The sequence below is a fragment of the Stigmatopora argus genome, chromosome 3, assembly GCF_051989625.1.
Source record: "Stigmatopora argus isolate UIUO_Sarg chromosome 3, RoL_Sarg_1.0, whole genome shotgun sequence".
Classification (NCBI taxonomy): Eukaryota; Metazoa; Chordata; class Actinopteri; order Syngnathiformes; family Syngnathidae; genus Stigmatopora; species Stigmatopora argus.
The window spans coordinates 5,176,602-5,198,426 of NC_135389.1; the positions used below are offsets into that span (position 1 = coordinate 5,176,602).

Here is a 21,825-nt window from a genome sequence, read left to right on the forward strand (position 1 = left end):
GGTCGACCGGACGTTTGGTCGGCCGGACGTTTGGTCGGCCGGACGTTTGGTCGGCCGGACGTTTGGTAGAACAGACGTTTGGTAGAACGGACGTTTGGTCGCCGGGTTGTTACTGTTGAAACCAGCTCTCAAAATTATAATCATGAGAGAGAGAGTGAGTTTAATATCTAAATAACTAATATCAAAATATCAACAATAAACTCTCTGTCATAATTTGACAGCGAGCGAACCCGGCGACCAAACATCCGTTCTACCAAACGTCTGTTCTACCAAACGTCCGTTCTACCAAACGTCCGGTCGACCAAACGTCTTTCAACGAAACGTCCGGTCACGATGTAGAGTGTCCAATCAGCCTACCATACATGTTTTTGGAATGTGGGAGCAAAACCGGAGTACCCAGAGAAAACCCACACAGGCCTGGGGAGAACATGCAAACTCCACAAGGTGGACCGAACTGAATTTGAAGCCAGGACCCCACAGCCGTGAGGCCGACGCGCTAACCACTCAAGCCGCCGGGCTTCGTTTTAAATAATATGTCAATAAAAACTAACTACCGTAATTACTCGAATATAACACGCAGATTTTTGCTATATAATTAATTCCAATAGTTGGGGGTGCGTGTTATAATCAATAACTAATTTTTATTTTTATTTTTATTTTATTTTTATTTTTTTTTATTTATTTTTTTTTGTGTCTTGTTACATGGCCCTTAGCCTGGTGCTTTTTCTTGCCAAATAAATTGAATTGAAATTGAATTGAATAAAATAAATTACAAATTTTTGATCGAAAAAAGCATTGTCAAACTCACTTTGACGCACGGATTTTACGTCATCTCGTAGAGCCGACGCACGGATTTTACGTCATCTTGTGAAGCCGACGCACGGATTTTACGTCATCTCGTAAAGCCGAGACCACCACTGCCCCCCTCTAGCCTCGTACCCGTCTCAGTTCACCCTCTCTCAGTTCAGTGTTATAATCAAGAACTAAAATAAATTACAAATTTTCGATCGAAAAAAGCATTGTCAAACTCACTTTGACGCACGGATTTTACGTCATCTCGTAAAGCCAATCGGATGATGTGTTGTGGGAGGAAGAGGAAGTGGATGAAGGAAGGGTGGACGTTGATAGGATTCTCAACGAAGAGATGTATGAGAGGACAGACAAAGAGAGAGAGGAACTCTTCATTTGAAGGATTCTAATGAATAAATTTGTTTGAACAAAACAATCGTGAAACGAAGAAAAAAAGGTAAGATTTCTGATTTTCGTCAGCGGGAAATTTTAGGTGCGCACTATATTCGAGTACTGCGTTTTTCCAGATTTTTTTGGCCCAAAATTACCTGCGTGTTATTTTCGAGTGTGCGTTATATTCGAGTAATTACGGTAGTTAAAAGAGAGAATTGAAATATTACCAATAAGGTTTGTTTTTTTGTTGAACTGTTTTATATGTGATTCGATATGGTCATTAGAGCGCTTGGACAAGAGAAAAGAGGCATTTAAGAGTTATGTATAATCCTTTTATAAATCAACCCTTGTTTTATTTTATTTTATTCAGACTTGGTCACAAGTATATTTACTCAGAAACTGCATGTTTTAGTATTTTGTATGTATTTTATTCAAAATTTGAAGGTTAATATTTTAAATGTTCCGAATCTGGACTAAGCCGCTACATTATTTTCTGAATTTTTAATAGGATAAGGAATGTAAGAAAAGGTAAGACAGACAGAGGGATGGTTCAGGAATCAACTGTGGAAAATTAACATAGGTCAAACCCCAAACTATTAATGGAGGGTTAGAGAATCACATTGATAATGATTTTCTGTTGCACTGTGTTAAAAAAAATCAATGCTGCAACAGTGATTTGCTCATTTGATACCAGCAATAGTCCAATTTAATCAATAGAAGGGAGAATCACCTGTTTTTTTCTTCACACTTTACACTTACTACGCATAGTTATTTAGGTAGTTACTAAGCTCTAAATTAATGATGTGTTTTGCTGGATGCATATAATAAACTATACATAAAAGGCATTTTTGTTCATCTGGACTTCACATTTAAAAGACTGTCAAAGCTTGCTGACTAATATTCTATGAATGACTGTATAAAATACCGTTCAAATACAATACCTAGAAATAAAGCTAACAGAAGAACACCTTTCCTTATTTGCTTTTAAAGAAACAGTTGTAGATGTGAAATGCCATGTCTTCATTTACCATCTCTTAAGGGGAAATGGTTTGAGTGTATGGTTAAAGACTCTAGTTTCTGTTTCCAGTTGTGGACAAACCGACCCTCAAGGACAGCTGTGTGTGCAGGTTTTGTTTCAACTGATCCAGCACAGATGGCTTAAAGAATGAGGTTTTTGCGGAAACAAAAAGCACTTGACTTCATTTAGTTGATTGCACTTGGAAGACACGAAATTGGTGAAATGTGTCCTCCTGATGGGATGGAATGAAAACCCGCACCCACCCTTCATGGAATAGTTTGCCCACCTGTGGTGTAGTGGTTCACTTACCTGACTTCTGGTTGGAGTCAATTCCTACTCAGTGGCGGTGTAACTCTGAGTGCAAAGGGTTGTCTGTCTGTTTGCGCTCTACGACTGATTGGCTACCAGTTCTGGGTGTCGTCAGCCTTTCGCCTGAAGTCAGCTGGGGTAGACTTGTGGGCAGTTTGTTGAATACAGCGCCCAAATACAGTATGCAGAAAAAACTAAACAAGAACGTTTTTCCTAATTTGCTTTTAAAGAAATGGTTTTGGATGTGAAATGTCATGTGTTCATTTACCACCTATTCATAGGAAATGGTTGGGGGTATGGTTAAGTAAGTAAGTTTCTGTTTTACAGTTGTGTCCTTCACATTACCTGATGCTGCTTCACATGCCTGACTAAATGAATTTATCTTAAAGCCTTATTTTTGACTGTTTGTCACTAAGTCAGTTGAGATTAGTTCCACTCATCTCCTCTCTTCCAGGATTTCTGTCACACTATGGGTATCACAAAGCTGCCAACTTCTCCGGAATTTCCGGAGTATAGCCCGGACAAGTAACGCAAACTCCGGGACTCCTGACAACCTCCATAAAATCCGGAAATCCCAGAAAATTTTCACTTACATTTTTTTTAAGCAACCATTTCGGAAAAGTACCAAATTTCCAATTTAAATGCCTCGAAATTCACACTGTCGCTATAGCTTCCGCATCTTACTTCCACATTTAATTCAACTGCACTGTAAACCGGATGAATTCGGTAACAGGAGTGCATTTTGAATCATCCGAGTTACAGATCTGACGAATGATTCGTCTTGTGCGACTTCAGCAAGGCATTCAATTTGGAATCGATTCCATAGGTAGCCTCTACCACTTTAACATTTTCGTTTTCATTTTTTATTAGGGAAGTACGTATGTATTAAGGCTGACTAAATCACCAGTCCTTTGTTTTGACACAAATCCTATCATTTCTGGGGTTGTTCTAAAGGAAGTATGAGTACACAGCACTAGTAAGTCTTATCAATATGCCTGCTTGGGATAAGCGTAAATTGATGGCAATTTGGATGAAACTTCTAATAAGAAACCCAGACATTTGCAGAAGTTTATTGGTCCGTATTTGACGAAATATCCCACGTTGAAGCCGTCTCCAAAAGGACTGACATTTGCACATTGCACAACAAGCATGTGCAACTTTAGCGTGACACATAGTGGAATTACTGACTGTAAAACGCACTTAGAAGGACCCAAACACTATGATAAACTAATTTTCATTATGCTGTACTTTTTCAATAGTTGGAAAAAAACACTTTCAATTAATGTAAAAAAAACATGATAATAACAGTTTGATTGAAATTGTCCTACATTCTTTTTTTTTTTTTTACATTTTATATTGATTTTGCATCAATAGCATTCACTCCGGGAAAAACTCCGGAAATGGGTCAAGGGTACTCCTGAAATGGGGTCAATGGAAGTTGGCAGCTCTGGTATCAGGCTCTCAAGTGCAAGAGAGCACTTGAGCTCTTCTCAGTCCCCCCCAAATCACGGTCAATTGCATGACTCATTTCATCAATAGCAGACTGATTGTTTTATTGTGTTTTGCCCTTCATACAGACCTGGGTGCTTCAGTGGCTGCTAAAGCGTCCATAATGATAACATTGCATTTGTGTGTTTATGTGGTAGTGTGGTTTATACGGTACGGATCTGGTTTATATTGATAACAAACTCATACTGGCTTGGTTTTTTTTTGGGAGGGGGTCATCAAGTAATGACCGTAAAATTGTGTGTGAGATGCACGCACACTGTGTGTACTGTTTCTATGGTTAATATTATACACTGGAGTGAGGGTAGCAGCATGCAATCAAATTGATAAGGTCTGTTAGGTTATTACTCAGGTCTATGGTGAGCAAGGGGGGTAATTAAAAGGGATTAAGATTGTTAAAGGCCTTATAGTGAACACTGCTAACCTGTTGGGATTAGCAAGAGGTAGTCATTAGTGGAGGTGTTCAAATCATCTGAAAAGAGCACTTTTGTTAAACAGACCTCCTTGAAAGAGAGTCTACATTTGATTATGTCGCTTTAATTAACCTACTTGATTTCCATCATTTGGAATTTTCCATTGCTTTACATTTCAATGTACCATCAGAGGAGGGGAATAAGGCCGTCTTCGAGCGCAAGAAGGCCAAACACTGAGTTCCAGGAAATTGACTGGAAGTGCACCATCACCCAGTCGAGGTTGGCTGCCGAGGCTACGTCGGGCTGTCAACAACACGCCTCCTGAGGGACGCAGGGGTGACTGGAAGCAACCTGAGGAAGGCCATAAAAGAGCTGGCAGAGGAGGCAGAGAAAGGCAGCTTTTGGCTCTGGCTGAGGAGGAAGGACAGGAGCTGGGGAAACAAAAACTAACCCCATCAACGGCTGCAGGAAGCAACAGCTATCAGCTGCAGGGGGTGACAGCGAAACGTCTCTGTCACTGCTCCGCCACCAGGAGATGTTCCAGGATTAAAGAAGCAAAACGTCAATGAATGGTGGTTCCTTGCTGATGACCCTGCAGCTGACCCGTGGGTGGTGCGACAGGCAGCAATGCCAAGTAGGAAAAAACATCTACCTGTACATCAACTAAATGAAAGGAACATAGTTATGAGTAATTATTCTGCTAGACCACAGTCTCTTTGGAGCAAAAGTGTGTAGAAATTAGTAATACACCGATTATCGGGTCCAATATTTGGCAATTTGATTTGTATATATCAGTATTGGGCCTTTTTTAATCTGACCGGCCGATATGAAGAAATCAATTTAAAACTGTTATTAGGGCTCAGATGCAGCCACGCTATATATATTGCCTGATTTAGTAAAGTTCTAAGATGTTCAGGGCTTACATTATTGAAACAATTTAACAACAATTTTTATACTTTTACTGCAAATGAATGTCGGCTCCAAATATTGGTTATTGGCCTCCTTTAACTACTACTAGTCGGTATCGGTCCTGAAAAATCCATATCTGTTTATCACTAGGAGAAATTTTGACTGGCAGTGGTGATGTTTTGACAAGTGGTTAGCGTGTTGGCTTTCCAGTTCCAAAATGTCGGGTTAAATTCCAGGTGCGGACCTTTCTGCGTGAAGTTTGCATGTTCTCCCCGGGCTTGCGTAGGTTTTTTCCGGCTGCTCCAGTTTCCTTCCACATCCTATAAACGTATGCGGTAGGCTTGTTGAAAACTCTAAATTGGTTGTCCATCTCCATGTGCGCTTCGATTGACTGGCCACCAATTAAGGGTGTCCCCAGCCTGGTTCTCGTAGTTGGCTGGGATAGGTTCCAGCACCACCTGCGACCCTTGTGAGGAGGATAAACGGTATGGAAAATGAATGAATGAATGAATGGTTGGGATCTACTGTTCATGTTGATGACATAACGGGCGTTCAACATATTATCCCTTTGGAATTCTCCACATTAAAAATACAAAATTTAAATTTTAAATGGTGTGTAATGACAATAAAAGCATTCAAATCAATTCAACTGAAGTGAGCAGGTTGTCTTGACAGAGGAGTAATTTAGGGAAATCATTCTTTGTCTCGGTGGATGGATATGTTATGCTCATTTTACAGAGAATAACATCAAAATCTATTATCCCATGTTAACTGACAACAAAATCCAAGTCCGGTCCTCGAGAGCACCTATCCAGTCTGTTTTCCATGTCTCCCTCCACCAACACACCTGAATCAAATAATCGGGATCGGTATGAAGCTTCTGGACAGCTTGCTGATGAGTTGATCATTTGATTCAGGTGTGGTAGAGGAGGGAGATATGGAAAACAGACTGGATAGGGGCTCTCGAGGATCACACTTGGCCGCCCCTGATTTAGGCAAAAAGCTTTCTTGTTATCATGTGCAGCAAGGTGACAACAAAAAGTGGGAGTACATGAAAGAAGAGCGGCACAAGTTTTCAGGCAGTTGATTTTCATGATTCTTGTACATTTGTCCTAAAGGCTAATGTTTTATGCCATTTGCAGAGGAATTAATGTTGCCTCTCATACAACAACCTACTTGAATACCATTTTCGTATAATTAGCATAAGAAACTAAAAGTTTTCTTCTTAAACTTTGCTTCTGCACCTTCTCATATATCTATCTACCCCCACACACACACCAACACCTCTACCTCAAACCCCCATCCCCACCAACTGTGGGAAAGACATTTTATCAGCGTCTGTCCGTTGTTCTCTGGTGGGGATAGATACAGAGAAGATAGATGAGTGTTTTGACATGGAGAGTGTTAGACAAACACTCTTATCACTCCCAACACTTTAGACCGGCCCCCCGAAACAGTCTCCTGAACCACTGATGAAAAAGATGACTAATAAGAGGAGGGTGATTTTGGTTTGGTTTTCTTAAACTGAGGTGAATGACAGAAATGACTGAAACTTTCAACTGAAGTCATCCTCGGGCTCAGCAGTAGATATCAAGAGCAATTAGTCTGTGGCTTTGCAGAAGTCAACAGTGTTGATCACTCTTGTTCTCAAATCCTCAGATCTGATGGGAGTTCTCAAAGCTACAGGCCACTCCCACAGCCCACTATCAGTCTGGGATGCACTAGCCTCTGACCACAGCTGACACTGTCATCCTTTTACAGTTATCACTCAGAGGAAATACACCAAAAGCAGTTTTTGAACTGAGACAGAACGGGAATTGCTCAGCTCATATTACACGCCCTCTGCTGATGAACCACAGGCCGATAGGCTGTTTCTATTGCAAGGGTTCAGGTCAAGTTCAAGTCCAATGCTGTATTTGTTTCCCGTCATGTGCTTTCAAGTCAGTGTGGATTTAATGTTACCAGTATTTTAGCAACTTTCGGTTCACACATTCACAGTCCTTATTTTACTCAAAAATATATCCATAAAAATAAACTATTTTTTTACTATCAAAACCTAAGTTTGCAATAGCACTTAATCTGACAAGGATCGCAGGGGGTGCTGGAGCCTATCCCAGCCAACCACAGGCAGCAGGTGGGGGACACACTGGATTGGTTGCCAGCCAATCGCAGGGTACAATGAAACAGAAAAGCACTCAGGCTCACAATCACACCGCCACCAAGTGGGAATCGAACCCAGACTGCCTGCACCAAAGTCAGCCGGAAGAACCACTGCAGCAATAAGAGAAAATTATACTAAAATATAGTATAAATATAATTACAATTTGATTGTAGTTTAACTTTTAACATCTAGTCTATTCTATTTTTGAGATTAGAGAAAAGGTGGTTCTAAATGTAATGCTGTTCTTCTTATCTCATTACAGAGGAGCTGGAATTCAGTAAAGAAGGTAACAGTAGAAAGGTCATCGCTCGCCAAGACCTCCATACAGAGACAGTTTGGGGACCCTACCCTGGGAGCCTCCAGCCAGATGGCAGTGTAAATGATGGGGGTTCAAAGGTGAGCACTCTTAGAAGGAAATGCCTTGATTGAGGGAGGGTTGATTAATTCAGAACATTCGTTCATTATAACTTTGTTTGATTGGCGTGAAACTCAAGTAACAGGTGTGAATGGTGTAATGGTTCACTCACTTGACTCGATTCCAGATGGTGGCGGTGTTATTATGAGTGTGAATGGTCGTTTGTCTCTCTGTGTGTCCTATGGCTGACTGGCGACCAGTCTAGGGTGTAGTCAGCCCGAAGTCAGCTGGGATAGACTCTGACAACCCCCACAACCCTTTCTAGGATGTTCGGTACGGAAGATAAATGAATGAATGAATAAAATAATAATGGAATAGAAAAGCTGCAGAATCTGTCATGAAGCAAATCCATCATGTGACAACTGGAATCTGATGATCAAATTATAAGTTAGATCAAATTTCAAATTACTCGCAATATTACTTCAATCTCCTAACATTACCTGAAGAGCAGTTTTGTGCTCACACAGTCTTTGATAAAAGTTGAAGCCAGTGAAGCCAGCCAAACAACTTCCGGTTCACGTTAAAGAAAAATAAGCAACAAATGGACTGTTTTACGATTTGAATCTTGTAATAGTATAATCTTGTATTTAATGTTCATTATATTTTGATGGGCGGCACGGATGTTCTTGTCCATCACCTGTAGACGGGGCACATACGCTAGTAACAGCGGAATCATTTCCCACTGCATGAGGAGGTCTATCAGAGTTGTCAGAGTAGTTCAGGAAATGTATGTTGTACTACAGCAGGGAACTGTGTAGTAGGAGTGCCAGAAAAGTTCGGGGTGGAGGTTGGATAGCACCACGGGTCAATTCTGAGGCCTTTTTTTGTTTCCCATGGTGTTTGATAAACTAATAGATCAGGTGAGAAAGAAGCTCCTTGGAATATGATGTTTACCGATGATATTGTGATCTGCCGTAAGACCAGGGAGCAGGTAGAGGAGAACTTGGAGAAGATGTCTGCTCTAAAAAAGAGAGGAATGAAGGTGAGCAGGAGTAAAACATAATTCACGTGTGTTAATTTGAAGATGCCAGGGGTAACATTGAAGTTACAAGGGGTAGATATAAAGAAGGTAGAGGCAGAGGACGTGAAGAACTGTAGGCAGGCAGGCTTGAACTGCTGGAGGAAAGTATCAGGTGTGTTAGTATGTGAAAGAAAAAGGGATAGGTCTACATGACAGTGGTAAGGCCAGCCATCAAGTATGTCTAAGAGAGACTAGACTTTGACGGTTTGGGCATGTCAAGAGGGGAAATAAGGACTATGTCGGTAGAAGGGTATTGAGGGTGGAACTGCTAGGGAAGAGAGCCAGAAGTCAACCAAGGAGAAGATACATGGAGGTAGTGAGGGAGGACATAAATGTGGCTGGTGTAGGGGAGGATGAGGCAAAGGATAAGTTGAAATGGAAAAAAGTTGTCTCACATCTTTCATCTGATGAAGTTGTGTTATCAGCTGGCTTGCACCACACCGCCACTAAGATTACAAAGCACACACTCCATATTTGGTTGGGTTTCCTTTTGCATGAATTACTTCATCAAAGCAATGTGGCATAGAGGCGCCCAACCTGTGGCAATCCACTCCTCTTTGAATTCTCGGTTACTTTGATCACCTGCCGTCAGGTCATGTAGACTTTCAATCTGGTGACTTTCGTCTTATTCTTGACAAGAGCCAACCCTTGGTTTTCAATGGGGTTCAAGTCTGGGGATTTGCTATCGAGTCTAGCACAGTAATGTCATCATTGTCCAGTTCAGGCTGACGTTGGTTGGAAAACAATAAGCCACCAGCAGCTGACAAATGGTCACTGACTGCAAATTCCGCTTTAAACTTCAGGCAAGTTAGATTTTAACACTCTATTTATTCGCCACATTTTGGGACCTTGCTTTCAGAATGAAATGGAAAATTGACATCCATCTGAAAAGATTTTGAACCATACAGCAATAGTTAAGTTATTTTTCTCCTTAACCCAGTATGAATGACTTGATACAAGAAATAGGACATTTGTAGCCAAGGTCTGTTACGTAGTATTTATCTGTGTTTTGTATTTGGATCCAACCATGCCAAAACTGAAAAAAAGAAAGGTCTTTTTCCAAATCAGAAATCCTTCAAAAAATAAAAAGTTTGCAATTAAAAAGGGAATACAGTGGTACCTCGACATACGAGTGACCCGACATACGAGCAATTTGAGATACGAGTAAAATTTTGAGCAAATATTTATCTTGAGATACGAGACCATTTTTGCTATACGAGCATACAGCGGACGCGAGAGGCTGCTCATATGAACATCATGGGCACTGTCTCGCTCCCCGCAACTCCCTCGTGTAATGTGATTTTCCCGGGAAAAGACAGCGATGAACGTCCATGGTGTACCGGCAAACATTGCCCGAAAATGGGGTAAAATCCAGCCGAAAACAGCATTTATTGATTAAATGCAAATACTGGAGCTTTTTAGACATCAGAACCGGGCCCGGAGTATCATTTCCCCGGGAAAAAGACAGCGATGAACGTCGATACGTCCATCTACGTCCATACGCGAAACGGCAAAGATTGCACTAAAATGGGGTAAAATCCACCTCCTACCAGCATTTATTGATTAAATACAAATACTGGAGCTTTTCAGACATTACAACCGGGCCAGGGGGCGATTTCCCCGGGAAAAGACAGCAATGGACGTCAATGGCGAACCGGCAAAAAATGCACTAAAATGGCGTAAAATCCACTTCCTGGCAGCATTTATTGATTAAATACCAAAACTGAAGCTTAAATACAAACACTGGAGCTTTTCAAATATCAAAACCGGGCCCGGAGGACGACTTTCCCCGGGAATTTCATACAATTTAAATATTATTTAGGAATATAGCCATATTTTACTCACCAAAAATCCTTTTTCTCCTTCTTTCTTCCTTCCTTCTTTTCTATCCCCATCAAAGCTAATGCTGAAGTTCGAGCCTGTCCTGTCGTGTTTATGGCATAGTCCGTCTTGAAAATGGCTTTAAATCAACACAACAATATATTTGCTTGTGCAGCTCGCTCCAGGTACAGTTTGTTAGCTCTGGCTAGTCCACTCTATCACTAGCCAATCATAGTTGGTGAAAGCGATGACATATCCCTACGCCTGCGAGAAGGAAATAACGTATCCCTACGCCTGCGAGAAGGCATTGTGATGTTGCCAACTCGAAATCTGATTGGTTAAAGCAACAGTCTTATCGACGCTTGTTTAATGCAGCAGAGCCTGCAGAACTGATTGTGAAGGCCTTGAGGCAGATTTCTGACCCTGGCAACAAATAATGGCTGAAATGTGATTGGTTAAATGCTTCAATATGAAAACACACATCTGGAAGCAGTGCAACCAGGGGGGAAAGCAATGAAAGGAAGCTAACAGACAATTTGGAATTATATAATAAGTACTCATGGACAAAATATAATTAACATCAGTCTGTGATTCAGATATTTCTTAGGCCAGCAGAGAAGGCCCTGACGGCACACCACTGATATAACGTCTTGGAATATTTCACTTCACGTGTAATGGTTTTGATAGGAGTGTCCCTCTGAAATAACATTCTAACAACTATCTTTTTTTAAGTTCTAACTGCTACTGGTGTTTTTCTGAAAAGTAAGAGGTGACTAACAGGACACAGAGCGAAAACAGGTACAAGTAGTAGTTTTCTGACAGTGGTTGGAAAAGAAAAGAACGGATTTTGTGTGCGTGTGTTAGGCAACGGATGTAGCCCTATCAGAGGCTGTTATTTTGTATCATGTGCAAGCTCCATCTAATCCAATGATGCTTATGCTGGGTGAGGCTTCCTAGTGCAAAGTTCAAACTGGCGCATCCTCTGAGAAGGATCGTGTTAGATAACACCCAGTTAGTCAAATTGTGCCAAGTTTAACCCGTTCACTAAGTTGAATGAGCATTCCACTTGTTAAAGTCAGTCATTTACTTCTCCTCCCTACTTTTCCCAGACATCCGCCTCGCTTTTATCTTGGTGTGGCGCCGTTCTCCTGGAAGGCAAACCCCAGTGATTGATTTATTTTTGATAGTCTTTTATTTCTAAGATTTTATTCATTATCAGGCAGCATACAGATAAGTTCGTGTCCGTGTGCATGTGTGTGCACGGCTCCGCGTACAACAACCTGATCACCTTTCTTCCTCTCTGCTTGCTACACTGTCCATGTATTGTCCAATGACATCCTGTCCTTGAAGACTTCATTCCGATGATAAGTGTTTAATATTCACCCTAAATATACACACGCTTTCTCCTCTACCTCAATTAGTGCATCCATTCTGTCCTCATCTCACGTCCCAGCGAATGGACTGAAGGAGTGAGGACTGTGCCCTTCAGTATCTATTGGAGATAGTACTTGTAGTCTCACATTCCTGTTTCACCCCTTTTCGCTACATCCTCCCCCTCCTCTGGCTATCCCTCCATCCTGCCCTGGGTCAGGAGGGGTCAGGGCTATCCAGTTAAAGAGATGTGCACATGTAGAACAACTGGAGAAATTATGTTCTGTCTCTTTCACTTGACTAAACAGGAACAATCAAAGTTTTATGTAATTGATTTCTTTTTGTTACCACTATGTTACATGGATATTGCCCATTTTTCCGTGAATGAAAATAATAACGTTAATGTTCCCATTATAAAACATTAAGTAACTAATAGGGGTGTCATGATGTTTTAAAGTAAACTGTTACAGCCAGCTCCATTGTGTTGGTTTAGTTGCTTTTTTTTTCATGTTTAGGTCACATGTATGGTAAGGAAAGAGTGTTTTGTCCTTTTTTCAGAATTGATTGTCCATGAAATGCTTTAGATTCTGCACAGCTGGTCGTAGTTATATTATCTATAATCCTTATAAAGCGTGATTTATAAATGGGTGTATGTGTATGTGTGTTAAGATTCTCTCGCTACGTTTGTCCAAACCGTGCAACGTAGAGAGTTGAAATTTTTTATGGTGGCCAAAAACGGCTGTCGGATCCTAATAGACAATTGAATTTCTTCACCTTCTCTAAGTATGTAAACTCAACCTTTAATTTGTTAAACACCCATTTTTCAAAAGAGATTTTTTTAATAGTGCAACAATTGTCTTTTGGTTCTAAACAAGCAGGTGAGACCAGCAAAGCCGGGCCCCCCTGCTTGTATTTATTAATTCTCGCTTTAGGACATGTTCTTTAGAAAGAGAGTTGAGAAAATACAATGAGCAATTACAAAACACAGACAAATGAAGGGACGGCAAACTTAGACAACTGGTGCAAGAACCACGGGGAAGTATTTTAAAACCCTGCAGTAACGAAGATTGCCCCTAGAAGCAGGCTTCCATTGAGTCCAATTCTAAACCACACGATTTCACCATCAACATTTCTTTTTTCATTAAAAAAAAGTTTACAAATTCTTTAATCTGAACAGTAGTCAATGAGTGGTTACCTTTCACTTTTTATTTTTGTGTAGCTTTGTGAGGAAGTGACAAATACAATATACGTGCCCAAATATACAGTTTTCCCTCGATTATCATGACTTCATTTATCGCAAATTTCCTTCTTCATGATTTTTTCTACTATTAATTATTTTGAAAAATTATAATTGTTTTTAAGTTGATAAAAATATGAAAATCCACGCTGAAACTCATAAGCAGAAGCCACTCTTGTTACTAGTACTCAGCACTGAAGATTTTTTTTAAAGTTCATAAAAATGTGAAAATCCACGCTGAAACTCGTGACCAGAAGCCACTCTTGCTACTAGGACTCAGCACTAAAGAGGGGGAAAAAGGTAATTATAATTATCGCTTCCATGTCTGGACTACATTGACCGCGATATTCGAGGGATTACTGTATAAATGGACCAACGTAGACGGGAAATATGCAGGCTGTCATGGTGAGGTGAAGTAGGAAGTGGTGAGGAAATGGATTCTGGCTTTTGTTTTTGTTTTTTTGCCATTGTTCCATCTTTATATTTGTCTAAACCAGGGATGGGCAAACCAGTCCTCGAGGGCCGCTGTGGGTGCAGGTTTCTGTTCCAACCAATATAGCACAGACGGTTTAACCAATGAGATTTCTTCAGAAAACTAGAAGCACCTGACTGCAATCCACTGATTGGACACCAGATTGTTGAAAAGGTGCTCTCTCAATGGGTTGGAATGAAAACCCGTACTCACTGCGGCCCTTTGTGGAATAGTTTGGCCACCCCTGGTCTAAACATTACTCAGAATTTTACAGATGGGTATACCAGAGCATCTGGTTACAAAATATTGTCTCTACCATGTACTGCACTGTTCTTTTTTTGTTTGTTTGTGTTTTAATTACATTTATAAGTGCATTAAGCTTTCCATTCATTTTTAGTCTTACATAAGGCCAGTTTCACGTTTGGTGTTCCATTTGAGATTCAGTGTTGGTTTGATCCATGCTGTGTGAAGTTTTACCCTACTCTCTTCTTGTGCTATGGTTTCTAACCACATTCCACTTGGCAGGTTAATTAAAAGCTATACATTTTCCATATAGAGTTAGTTGGTGCCAATTGTTGTCGATTTGTATGACAGGGAGTAAGTGGGGTCCAGTTAAGCGTGTGCCCCATCTCATTCCAACAGTTAATGTAGCTTCAAACTTAATTTTAACCGTGGGCAGAATGGAAGGTTTGTTTGTATATAATAAGAGATTTGTGTACAAACACAGAACTAAAGATATTTGCAATTGAGAAAGCAATTCTTAATGATTGCGATTGGCTGGCTACCAATTCAGGGTGTCCCCCGCCTCGTGCCCGAAGTCAGCTGAGATAGGCACCCCCAGTCACCTTTGTTAGCATAAGCAGTACAGACAATAAATGAATGAAAAAGAGCATGTTTTGTTTTCGTTTTAAGAATTTGATTTACAATGTGGAACAGATTTCACCATTTTCCAATGTCCCTGGGTAGACCAGCATCATGTTTGAGAATGGAATATACTATTTTCTTATTTGACATGAAAATTGCCTTACAGTGACTAAGCCCCTACTTCTTTTTTTAATTATTTTGTATTTTTTTTAATATTCTACCTGTCTATCTTATTCCACAGCTAAACCTCTGGGCCTTGCCCCCCATTTCTAGAGAGATTGGCACAGCCCATCCAATGATGCCCCTTCTGGCATTGCTCTTCCTCTCTCAACTTATCCCTCAACAAATTTACTTCGTATTTGGCCCAGCAAGATAACATATCAGTTTCGTAGGAGGTCTACTTAGCAACGCTAGCCGAAAAAGAAGAATTTTGTGTGTGGAGCTATGTATTTAACTTGAAGTCAAGATGGTGCTAACAGATATACATGACTTATTTCTTATCTAAAGAAATAAACATTACTATATATATATATATATATATATATATATATATATATATATATATATATGTATGTATATATATATATATATATATATGTATATAGATATAGTATATACGTATAGATAGGTTTTGTGTGTACAGCAGCTATATATGTGGTTGTTATCGTGTGGGCTGTAAGGTTGTCAGATGTCACAAACGGATCTTCTCCATTAGATTAGCAATGTGTTAACTGGCCTGTGTCATATGGAAATCCTCCTATTTGCATCTCTTGAGAAAACCGCATTAAACCATTTAAACATATTCTAGCTGATATGGCTGGTGGAGTTTAGAACAGGGCTATGATAATGTTTACTGATGGACTGATCACATGGCTGCTGATTCCTCTCGTTTTTGTTTGAGTGAATAACCAGGCCCTCCTCAGCAAAACTCACAAGTCCTTCCCACAGTGAGCTCATCACAGCCTCTCATCTGATTGGATCATCTATAACAAATCTGATATTAAGTCATCCCTTGTTTGATTGCATCCTGCTTTAATTAACTGATAGTACACATGCGTGTCATTGGACCAAATTATGAGATTTGTTTTGAATTTTAACTGAGATGAATCGATCTGATGATGCAAGAATCATTTCATCAATTTGTTTGTCAAGTGACATACGTTCAAAACAAAATCTGGAACCCCCCTTGTAAAACACCAATACTATTGTTCTGGCTCCTTTAGCGCTACCCAGAGGCTCACACAACCCCACTTGCTGTCTTTCTTAGAAAGGAAGCCTCAAGGCATGATCCTAGAAGGAGCAGAGTAGTGGAGTTCAAAACGTTATCACACACAAACGTCTTTTCATCATGTTTTAGAAACAAGCGTTCGCACTAATCCCCCAATAATCTCTCCAGGAGAACTCGGCCGATAAGGCGCGCCACCCACGGCTTTTCAAACACTTTTGGGGTAGTCTTCTTCCACTCTCTATATCAGCTTCCCTCTCTCTACTACTATCCTCATTCCTCTACTTCCCCATTATCACTTCCTCTTCTGGAAGGACGAGTGAAGGTGATCACCTTTTCATCCTCCCAAGAGCAGTTGTCTTTCTCACTCTCTCCATTTTTTAAATATGAACCAATTTGTTTATGTACTGATTACCATCTTTACGTTTATCTGGACTCATCAGCAGTTTTTCCTCTCGTGCCGTCTGTCTCTACCGCCCATCAAATTAGAATGTTAATTAAAATTATGCTCCCTCATAGGACGACAAATCAATGTTTATGGTGAGACACCTTCTATGATACCCCCCAGGAGCGATAGACGAATTAGATTCTTTGAAGGAACAGAACTTTGAGAAACAGGCATATGAAGATTAGTCACACATTCCAAATTTTGTCCTTGCTCTAAGATGTATTTCCTTATTTCCAAATTATTATTGTTATTATTAGTAGTAGTAGTAGTCTTAGTATTAGTATTACTAGTATTATTATTATTATTAGTGTTAGTACAGTAATACCTTGACATACAAGTGCCTGACATACGAGGAATTTGAGATACGAGTAAAATTCTGAGCAAATATTTACCTTGAGATACGAGACAAATATTGCGATACGAACATACGAGACAGCCATGTGGCCGAGAGGCGAGAGGCTGCTTATGATTTCAGCGCACTGTCTTTCTCGCTGCATCTCCCTCGTGCAAAGATCTCTACGAGTGTTGCATTTTTTCCATGTTTTTTTTTTGCGTTAGTCAGTGCAGAATTAAGGGAAACCCAATTGATCCAAAGCAAGCCGGTGCAATGAAGGGTAGTGTGAAGAAAAGGCATATGATGACAATCGATATTAAGCACGAAATAATCGAAAAACATGAGTAGTGTACACGTGACTGAGCTGGCTCGCCAATATGTATGGAGAAGCAGGAAGTTCGCCTCGAAAACCGCGGTGGAATACATTAACCTCTTTGCCTTGGTTATTGCACAAAAGGTTTAAATTTAGTGTAACATAAGATTAAAATTTCTAAGTGTGTGTGTAAAGAAATTTAAGTTCATTTAAGTTAAATTTAAAGTTTATGTTACATAACGAGCGCATCCGTCAAGTCTCTCTCTCTCCCATCCGCGACCTCCCCGTTGTATTGAATAATGCCTCATTTTATTATTAAACATCATAACTACTAGTTATTTGTTACTCTGTTAGTAGCTGGTGAATTACAACCAGTAAAAATGTTTTTCCATTGTAATATCCTGTTTTTTTTCAGAGGGTGGGAACGGATTAATTTGTATTTAGTTCATTTCTATGGGAAACGTTGATTCGGGATACGAGTAAATCGACTTATGAGCTCAGTCCCGGAACGCATTAAGCGCGTATTTCAAGGTATGACTGTATTATTATTATTTATTTCCTAGTTAAGACAATACAAACAGAAACAAAACAAAAAGTTTTATACGATAGTGTGGTGTGTGATAGATGAAGAGGATGCTATATTACCAAAGTGCACTGTGCTAGGCCTTTGTACAGCTTTCTAAATTTTAATTGTGTTTTATTCCTTTGCTTGGTGACTATTTATTTCGAGTGAGACGGTCGTTATATGGGATGAGTTAATAAATCTCGATCAGAATTGGTTGGATTGGGTTGCAATATTCCGAATGGGGTGTGTACATGAAACCTTTCGATTCCGATCTTTCCCGAGGCTTTCAATCCGGATAAAAGTTTCTAAACTAAACGTAGCCACTGTCTTTTGCGTCATCTCCTGCCTGTTGAAGAAGGAAGGTAAGTGGAAGAGTGAAGTCTGCCTCCTCTATTTTCTATCTCTTAGCCTTATCTCTGGCTGTTCAGGAGCATGCTCTCAAAAAAGGGGCCTTATTTTCCAATCTTATCAAAGCCCCCATTTTAAACATTTTTAAATGTCATTTTCATGCAATTATTCAAATCATACTGTGCTTTTTCTGCAATTGAGGTGTGCATTGCCAGCACTGTTGTGTACATAATGCTGACATTTCTACTGTAAAATAAGTAATTTAATAAGAATACTTGAAGAACATGTGTTTTGCACGTGTTCAGTGTTGTGTGCAAAAGTAAGCAAGAGCATGTGTGTTTGGACGAGAGGAGCAGTAGTAGGTTTCTGATGTTTATCTGCCTTCCTTTTATTCTTTGTATTTTTGGAGGATTCACACAGTGATCTCTTTGTTTGGGACAGTCAGTACACCCCTGTAACCCTCTGGATGGGCAAAGAGACTATTTCATGTAGCAAGAGAGCAAAGAGAAAAAAAGAGAAGTGAGAGTGATATGAAAGAGATGAAGAATCTGGTGGAAGGAAGGAAGGACTGGGATTTTGACAGAGGAAGAGACTGAGGTGAAAAAAGAGCACGTACATGGAAGAAGGCTTCATAGGAGGGACAGCGAAAGATGAGATGGGAGGATGTAGACAAAAATAAGATGACTGAATGATAGGTTTTGTGAAGGGGTGAATGAATGCACAATGGTTGAAAAGGTCAGAGTAGGAGTAGGATTCCTGACTAGAGGAATTCGATTTACTTCCTAATGCTAAGGCTTAGGAAATAAATTCAGGAAAATACTACTCCTTCCAGATATGAGCATTTATTTCTGGTAGTGTGACAAATTTAGACATGTAGTACCAAAGAAAAACATGTACAATAGTTTCAAAATATGGAAAAAATATTCATGGACTTAAATGATGAGGCATTTTAGCTTTTATTTGATCTGTTCCTTATGGCTATTAGTGCAATGGAAATATGGGGGAAACTGAAATACATAGATAGCATTACAGGATAGTAAACAAATACCATTTAGGCGGCGCAGCTAATGTACATTTGAGCAAAGAAGATATTCCATTAAAAAAACATTAGACTACAGAGCACCAATACTTGGCTGTCAGAAAGAGCCTCTAATGTTAGAGGAGCCGCGAGGTAGTATTTTGTTATTTGGGCGGACATTTTACATACAGTGGTACCTCGAGATACGCGCTTAATGCGTTCCGGGACTGAGCTTGTATGTCGATTTACTCATAACGCAAACGAACGTTTCCAATAGAAATGAACTAAAAACAGATTCATTTGTTCCAACCCTCTGAAAAAACACCAAAAACAGGATATTGGATTGGAAAAACATTTTTATTTCTTCTAATTCGCCATCTATTAACAAAGTAACAAATAACTAGTGGTTTAATAGTACTAAAATGTGTTTAACAGTACTAAAATTAGACAGATTTTGTGGCGGGGAGAGAGAGGGACAGAGCGGGAGCACGGAAAGGGACAGGAACAGGCTGAATAAGCTGGTCAGAGGGCCAACTCTGTTCTGGGCTGTCCTTTGGACTCTCTGGAGGAAGTGGGAGAGCGGAGGATGCTGACCAGGATAATGTCCGTCATGGATAGTACCTCCCACCCCCTGCAGGAGTCTGTGGAGTCCCTCCGAAGCTCTTTCAGCAATAGACTGCTGCACCCTCATTGCAGGAAGCAGCGCTTCCGCAGATCCTTCCTCCCATCAGCTGTCAGGCTCTTTAACAAAACAAATGGCTGAGGGTTAAGACCTACCGTATGCATGCATATACATCTATGTGTATGTATGTATAAATGTGTTTATATATGTGTGTATGTATATATATATATATATATATATATATATATATGTATTTATTTATTTATTAACTTTCATACTACCTATCTATTTATGTGTAAAATTCCTTTCCTATTTCTGCATCCTCACTCTCTTGCTACTGTGACAACGAAATTTCCCGAATACGGGATGAATAAAGTTATCCAATCCAATAACAAACAAATTTAAATGAATTTCGATTACGATGCAGACACACTAAAAAATAAGTTTGATCTAACCTTACACTACACTTATAATTCTAATTTTGTTTTAAAATTTTACACCTTTCTTCTCCCGGGTTGGCTCTATTTGCCCCGCCTCCACCCCGACTTTCAGATGCAACCTATCGAGGGTTGTTTGCTTTTGCCTTCCCTTCAAAATATTCCCAAGATGATGCACAAAAATGTCCGCACTTGCTAACTTGCCGGGGAAGTAGTACTCCTCTCGTATTAGCGAACAAGCTCTGCCATTCGCACTGACTAATGGGAAAAAAACACTGAAAAAATGCAATGCTCCGGCCAGGGCTCGTAGAGACATTACACGAGGGAGTTGCGGGGAGAGAGACAGTGCCCATGATGTTCTTATGAGCAGCCTCTCGCGTCCGCTGTATGCTCGTATATCAAAATTTGTCTCATATCTCAAGATAAATATTTGCTCAAAATTTTACTCATATCTCAAATTGCTCCTATGGTGAGGTATTACTGTATTCACAACTAACTGGACACGGACGATAGAGGAAGCTCTAATAAATGCACGTTTGATTTTCCCAAGCAGACCTGTTGAGGATGTTGTTCACTTCCTGAAAAGCTGCTATGTCAGAACTTCCAAATGTGGTCATGCCCTCTTTGTGTTATGCCAGCTGAATCTTTCAAACTATTCCAAGCAATTAGCAACAAGTGTTAAAATAGTGCAGCCTGCTGGATTTGAAAGGAGGTTCCTGTCGTTTTTAACACGATCCACAATTGGAATGTGAAGTCAGAAGTAAAAAAATTGAAAGCACTTGTGGAATATGTTTGACTATTTTGGGAGGGAAGCTAGCAAACATATCAACAATTATTTAATCTTTATCCTGTATTTAATTGATGTCATTTCACATGGAGCTTTACAATTGTGAAAAGTAGGAGCGTCCACCGTTCAGTGGAAGGAAAGTTTTCATTCTTGTCGCCGTCATCTTTCTGTTATATCAGGCGGTATTGAGCGAGAAAGGCATGGAGAGAGAGCAAGGAGGCATTCTGATACGGAACGAGAGAATGGTGGAAGAAAATGAAGAAATGAAATCAGCCTGGCATCATTTGCATTCAGGTTTTATCAGCCAAGGAGGAGGGTGTTTTGGGGCCTGATAAGAGCGTGTGTCGTAGGCTGCGCTGGAGGTGGAGGGGGTCGGTGTGTAGACGTGCAAGCTTGAGTGTGCTTACAAATGCGATGTTCGAATTGACTTTAGTAAGAGAAGGTGCCTTATAGTTCAGTCAGTAAGTGTTTACGCCCGTTTGCCCATTTGAACGTTATGGCCGTAATAGCTAAGATGTGCTGTTGGGGAGTGAGAATGCGTGTGTTTTTGTGTGTGCATGTGGCGGGCGGGACTGTGGGAGTGAGGGGTTAATATCAGACCAAATAATTAGATTCACTATCGTCTCAGCAGCAGCAGTGCGGGGATCAGGCAGATTAAAGCCAGGCTCAAGGCTAGTTAATATTCATGAGGGGACCAGGGTCCAGGCTTAGACTGCGGCTCAGACTCTCCTCCGGCTGATGGGGCTTAAGGCAGTGCTCTCCACAAGGATGGAGCTTTGGCAGAGAGGCCTGACTGATAGATGGAAGGCTGCATTGATATTTGGGCAGAATGACAGCAAAGAGAATGTCTTGGCATGGAATAAAATCTACATTTCTATGCATTTTTTATCATTATCTTATTGACTAAGAACTGAAATGCCTGGTTTATCACAGATGGTCAAAATTGTATCATTCTGTTTCAGGTACTAGTACAGAACAGGTGGACCAATCTATGTATAGCTATCAGTGTTACGTCCACTGTCTTAAGTT

The 21,825-nt window shown here is 40.2% G+C and overlaps 1 protein-coding gene across 3 annotated transcripts in view; it reads left to right on the plus strand.

Moving 5' to 3' along the window:
- zfpm1 (zinc finger protein, FOG family member 1) overlaps positions 1–21,825 on the plus strand; it is a 114,152-nt gene that overhangs the window by 79,998 nt on the left and 12,329 nt on the right. For all 3 annotated transcript variants that reach the window (XM_077596363.1, XM_077596362.1, XM_077596364.1), the window contains exon 6: positions 7,761–7,894. In XM_077596363.1, coding sequence (XP_077452489.1) covers positions 7,761–7,894 — 134 coding nt within the window. The remainder of the gene's footprint in view (positions 1–7,760; positions 7,895–21,825) is intronic.